We start from the raw sequence: 5,899 nt of genomic DNA on the forward strand, positions 1-5,899 counted from the left end.
CTCAGTTGAGCCATGGTGCCACCATTTCTATCTAAGAAAGGCTGCACTTTAATAAATGCAATAGTAAGTACTAAGTACATTCCAATTATTCCCTTATTTCACAATTACATGTGGGAAAATATAAAAAATGGTTCAACGTAAGTCCCATTTTCATGGTTAACCAAAAACAAAACACCATTATTTATTTTATATTTACGAATAAGGATGGAAGCAATTCCTTTTAATCTTGGATTAGAAAATACATTAGCTTCATAATGGAATAGTCAGTTGCAAGTCTGGTTCCTATATCTTTAATCCTTTTAAGAAGCTGAAGACAATTGCAAAACATAATTATAAATTATTTTTTTGAACAATTTTTTATAGTCCAGAAGTTCCAATTACGAATCCCTTAGCTGCCAAATGATATTTTCAAAAAGTTCTCACAAAAATAACTAAAATAAAATACTCCCTTTACTAAAGACTTACGACATACAGCGTTGATAGTTCCTTGTTTCAAAAATGAACCTGAGAACTATCATTATACGGATAATAGTAAACTATAAATGAGAAATTTTGAATTAAGTGTCCAATTAAAACTTAACAGGGATAAGACTTTATTGATTGATGAATTGTTTGATCTATTAATGTTCACCTTCCTTAATATCAGATAATTTTAAGTATTTTTCATGGGGAACCCTCATAACAGACTGTATTACACAGTTTTTTATGACTTCAACATTTCCTATTATGAGTATTTATACACTAGGGATCAACAATTTCCTTACAAGATATATAGGATATTAATATTAACATTTGGTCAATGAAACTTATAATGGTTTCTTATAATAACTTACGTTTTCACAGTAGAAACATCACTTAAACTTTTGTGGGCATAAAAATTCACCTTGTTCAATAGAGGAACAACTGCATTTATAGAAGCTTGGCAAAATTCAAGTAGTACATCCTTTAATGAAAACCAGTGGAGAAACATAACATGATTATATCATAAAATCAATTAACTCATCCCTAAGACTAACTATTATTACACTGTTGGCTATCTACAAATCACCAAAAAAAAAAAAAAAAAACGATCAATATTGCAAAAATCACCTGCTTGTAGGCAGCTATCTATATTGGCTGAAATGACATGTAACAGCTAATTCTACGGTGTCAAGAAAGTCTCTATCACTTGATAAACATAGGATGTAAATCGATACCATCTCAACAATAACATTTAATGTGCAAGGTTTACACATGGAATCAGGTACCAAGAGATGATGTACGTGTACCTGATACAGACATCTTAAGATGTGCACAATTAGGCTTCAAGCAACTGGAGCTGTACAGCATATGTCAATGATTTCAGATAAAGGGGCATGATCACCTGTCCCTTCATCTTTCCTTGCATACAACAATTGCTTCCCTTTGAACACGAACATCCCCCCCTGATATCAATAAAATTAAATTAAAAACTAAAAATTTCAATCAAGGACAAACAAAGAAGAGAAGCCCTCTAGTACCTGTTGCAAGACACTACTCCTATCATCTGGGGTAGCTTCAATGGTATAGTTCTTTACAGCTTTCTGTAGTGCCTCAAATCTTGAAAACACCTTAGCCTGTCACATTGCAGTTAATAGCCACCGAAATGTGAATATCATCTTACATACAATAGAGTTGAATTTGGATCTAGAAAGAATAATTCCATCCTAGAAATATAAGAAATATATATATATATATATATATATATATATATATATATATATATATATATATATATATATATATATATTTACACTGGCTGGGTTGAAGAATGTGCGGCCAAAACCATAATATAAGCCCAAAGTATCATATGCCTGAAAAAGAAAAATTTTGGTTCATAAGAACACTATATTATCAGTCAAAGAATTAACCTAATGGAACAATTTTGAACACTGTTACCTTGCGGTCAGGATCGGCATAAAGGCAATCCAATGGAAATGGTAGCTGTCCAGAAAACATCGGAGAGAATAATTAACTCAAGTTAACAAACCATGGTTTCTCACCCGCGTGGATGATATTAAGATGTCCATATAACATATGTACATTAGGTTGTAATTCAAAATAAAAAATTGGGTCACACATATTCTACTCTAGTGCATACAATATTAGAGTATGATCAGGCACCATCATGCCGAGACCTGACATGATCACTAATTTGAGTTCAAATGAATGGATCCAAACCCAACTTATTTGATCAGGGTCTATACTGTACCCTGTAACACCCCTACTAAATTCATCTTGAATTAGACTTGAACACCACGGCCACACTTGCTACAATCAGAACATAATAAGGTCAAATGTGGATATCATGAACTAGAGTGCAACTTGTGTTTGTTGCCCAGATTCATGAGCGTGTGTTCATCGTCTACAGATCAACTTTCTTTTTAAGCATGACCCACCACTTCTGATAAAACAATTGTGGCATACACCTCCATAGAAAACATCAATAAAGAACTACAAAACCATAAGCTTCAACAGTATATGCCTGATACTTATTAGGATATCTCCTAATCGTATCATTTTTTTGTTTCTGAGCATATACATGGCTATGTAGTCAAAGAGTTCATCACAAGATAGTAAAAATCTACTAAGATAATATTATTCAACAAATCAAAGAAGATAAACAAATTAAGAATAACTATGTTAATACAAAGCCTCCTTTGAATAATCCGAACCTCATTTGGAGAAACAAATGCCAAGGAAATAGAATCACCATTCAATGAATAGAAAGGAAGAGTACCCTCTCAGCAAGAATACGAGCTTTGCTAGGCGTGCCAACGCCAACTGCGATTAGTTTCACACCAGCTGAATCAAGCCTTGGCTTTAAGTCTTTTAGTGCTGAAGCAAGTTCCCAGCTTCAGAAGTTTCAAATAGAAGGAAAATCAGGATCAGAAGCTAATATATGCTGCACTGAGAAGACAACCAGCGCTTGTATAAATCCTCTTTTTGGCTTTTAAGTGAAGGAAGTGGGGGAAATTCTCCAATTCCACTTTGACTTGCTTAGTGCTTTGGGCGCTCATGCAGTCAATCTCACATGCTCAGTCCCATCCCATGAGCCACTTGATTGTGGGCTGTCAACATTTCACAGTCATTTGTACTCTCAAATGCTCACCATTGCCCATCCCCCTTTTTTATATGTTAATTTTTCATCTGGGTTCTTGGGGCTGAGTGCACAAGGTAGTGTGTGACTATGACTTTTGGGTCACACTGGCAGAAAAATATAAGTCTTAAACTATAAGCTTACCAGCAAAAGCATCCAAAATGCCTCAAAAGTGCAACCACGGCCATTCCCTGAGAAGGAGAAAAAAGGGCTTCTACCATTGAGGACAGATGTGGTAATAGAAACATTAAGGAGGGGAATCACAATGTTAAGTGTATATCCATAACATAAAGCAAGGGTAAAATCTTCAAGTTCTCGATCCCCAAGGAGCTTCCCACAACCATTTTACAATCATGCATCAACGAAAAAATATTTTCAGAATAAGAAATAGAGAGAGAATGTGTTGTTCAAACAAGAAAATAGCTTATCAATATAACAAAATTAGCCACGAAATTGAGACAACCAAAGTTCTAAAAAAAAAAATTTTAATCTCTTCCTTTGGTTTGTAAGATTACAGCTTGTGCCATGAAATTGACACAACTAAACAAACCATGAAATTGTCAACCAAAATTCTTAAACCATAAATCCAAACATTAAGTTAAAGACTCTTTCTTGGATTGTTAGATTACAACTCTTGCTAGCTAACGTTCCGTGCTGAAAGAAGATGAAAGGAATTTTATGCATTTTCATAGACAATACAATGAAATCCCAAAAATTGAGATTAAAGATTTTTTTTTTTTTTTTTTCATTTTCCACTTTTTTCTCTCTTTATTCAACATTTGTTGGACTCCTCCCCTATTAGTCCTAGCATCATTTTGTGATATGTTAGTATCAGGAAGGAGAATTTAAAATTAAAAAAAAAAAAAAAAAAAAAAAAAAAACCTTTTAAGAATAAGCAGAGAGTCTGCAAGACAGTATATTAGCTGTCAATGCTAATCTTCTCGTGGACTACATTTCATCCGAAATTCAAGAAAGTTTTCTTTGAGGATTTTAAGTGGGATTTGAATTTTATTGTATTCTCTCCTTTTGAATTTCATTCAAACAAAAATATCCCCCCTAAAAAAAAAAATTAGCCAAATTTTGTACGGTTTCTATGCCTCGACTTGAATTTGTTCCTAATTGGAGTTAATAAAACAGTTTTCTAGAAGAATGAAACAGAATTCCTAAAATTCCCAAATTAAATCATAAATTAGGCAAAACCAAACACGAAACAAATAAACAAAATAATTTATAAAAATAAAAAATAAAAAATCTAACCTCTTGTTGATCCCAGAGATCCTTAAACATGACGGATTCACCAGATGCATTGAAAACGCTAACATCTCCAAGAACCTCGCTAACGTTTTCGTTAAAACCGGATAAAGAAGCTTTTGCAACAAAAGGGAACCCTCGATCCTTCCTTAATTTCTTCGAGCGGAGACTAACAGATGAAACATGGAATGAAAGAGGGGAAATTGAAGGTAAGTGAGAAACAGAGGGAGAAAGGAGAGATTGAGGTTTCTGAAACAAGAGGGCTTTTGCAGAAATCACGGCCATGATCGCTCTGATTCAGAATCCCTAGAATCAGAGAACCAGAGTGGAGAGTCTCGTAAGACTTGAGTTCTCGTTGGTTGGAGAAAAAGGGCCACTTCAATGGGAGAGTTGACTCGTCCGAGTCATCTCGTCTTGGATAGGTGGTTATTTGTGAGGCGGGAGAAATTTCCCGCGACGTGATAATTTGAAAAGTAGTTTTTATAACAGGAACGAGTTGATTTGTCCGAGTTATCTCGTTTTTATTGAGTCAACCATGTAAACTGATTTAAAATTATTTATTAATGTATATTTGATTTCAGGTAATTGCAAAAAAATTCTTACTATAAGGTGGATTGATAGATGCTTTAGTCACCAAATCTTTGATTATATATATATATATATAGGGTAGCGTTCAATGGCCAACATTTTGGCAAACACATTTTTCAAAACATGGGTTAGAGGTCTTAGAATGGGTTGATTTTTGGTGAGGATGATCTCTACGGTGAGGAGATCATCATCACCAAAAATCAGCCCATTCCAAAACTTCTAACCCCATCAAAAATGGTTTACAAAAAATGGACGTTCACGATTTTTCAACTTGTAAACTGGGGCTAGAAATTTTGGAATGAGCTGATTTTTGGTGAGGATGATCTCCTCACCGAGATCATCCTCACCAAAAATCAGCCCATTCCAAGACCTCTAACCCATGTTTTGAAAAAGTGTTTGTAAAAATGTTGGCAAACTGTTGGCCATTGAACGGGACCCATATATATATATGGGTCCCGTTCAGCACCCTAAGTTTTACCACACACTTTAACAAACGTGTTTTGTCTTACATGGGTTAGAAGTTTTGGAATGGGCTGATTTTTGGTGAGGATGATCTCTATAGTGAGGAGATCATCCTCACCAAAAATCAACTCATTCCAAAACTTCTAACCCCATCAAAAATGGTTTACAAAAATTGGACGATCCACGATTTTTCAACGTGTAAACACGGGGCTAAACATTTCGGAATGGGCTGATTTTTGGGGAGGATGATCTTCTAATCATAGAGATCATCCTCACCAAAAATCAGCCCATTCCAAAACTTCTAACCCATGTAGGACAAAAAACATTTGTTAAAGTGTGTGGTAAAACTTAGGGTGCTGAACATTTCCCTATATATATGTTCCCTATATATATATATATATATATATAGGGAAATGTTCAGCACCCTAAGTTTTACCACACACTTTAACAAACGTTTTTGTCCTACATGGGTTAGAAGTT

General features: G+C 34.5%; 1 protein-coding gene across 1 annotated transcript; it reads right to left on the reverse strand.

Annotated features, from left to right (window-relative positions):
• Positions 1 to 963: 963 nt before the first annotated feature.
• Positions 964 to 4,721, reverse strand: LOC147404374 (thioredoxin-like protein AAED1, chloroplastic). Its single transcript, XM_086440306.1, has 7 exons — positions 4,376 to 4,721; positions 3,263 to 3,309; positions 2,759 to 2,873; positions 1,918 to 1,962; positions 1,773 to 1,832; positions 1,500 to 1,595; positions 964 to 1,424 (listed from the first exon to the last, which is right to left on the reverse strand). Exons 1-7 carry the CDS (start codon positions 4,652 to 4,654, stop codon positions 1,305 to 1,307), a joined length of 762 nt encoding a protein of 253 aa, XP_086296432.1. The 5' UTR covers positions 4,655 to 4,721; the 3' UTR covers positions 964 to 1,304.
• Between the last annotated feature and the right edge of the window lie 1,178 nt (positions 4,722 to 5,899).

The sequence above is a fragment of the Akebia trifoliata genome, chromosome 4 (genome assembly GCF_017979445.1).
Source record: "Akebia trifoliata isolate Shusen 1 chromosome 4, ASM1797944v1, whole genome shotgun sequence".
NCBI lineage: Eukaryota > Viridiplantae > Streptophyta > Magnoliopsida > Ranunculales > Lardizabalaceae > Akebia > Akebia trifoliata.

Excerpts from the sequence above, each read along its gene's own strand:
- LOC147404374 (XM_086440306.1), bottom strand. The coding sequence starts at position 4,654 with ATGGCCGTGATTTCTGCAAAAGCCCTCTTGTTTCAGAAACCTCAATCT. Across the intron at positions 1,833-1,917 it reads ATGCCGATCCTGACCGCAAG|GCATATGATACTTTGGGCTT; the intron begins GTAACAGTGTTC and ends TTTCTTTTTCAG. Across the intron at positions 1,596-1,772 it reads CATTCTTCAACCCAGCCAGT|GCTAAGGTGTTTTCAAGATT; the intron begins GTAAATATATAT and ends GCAATGTGACAG.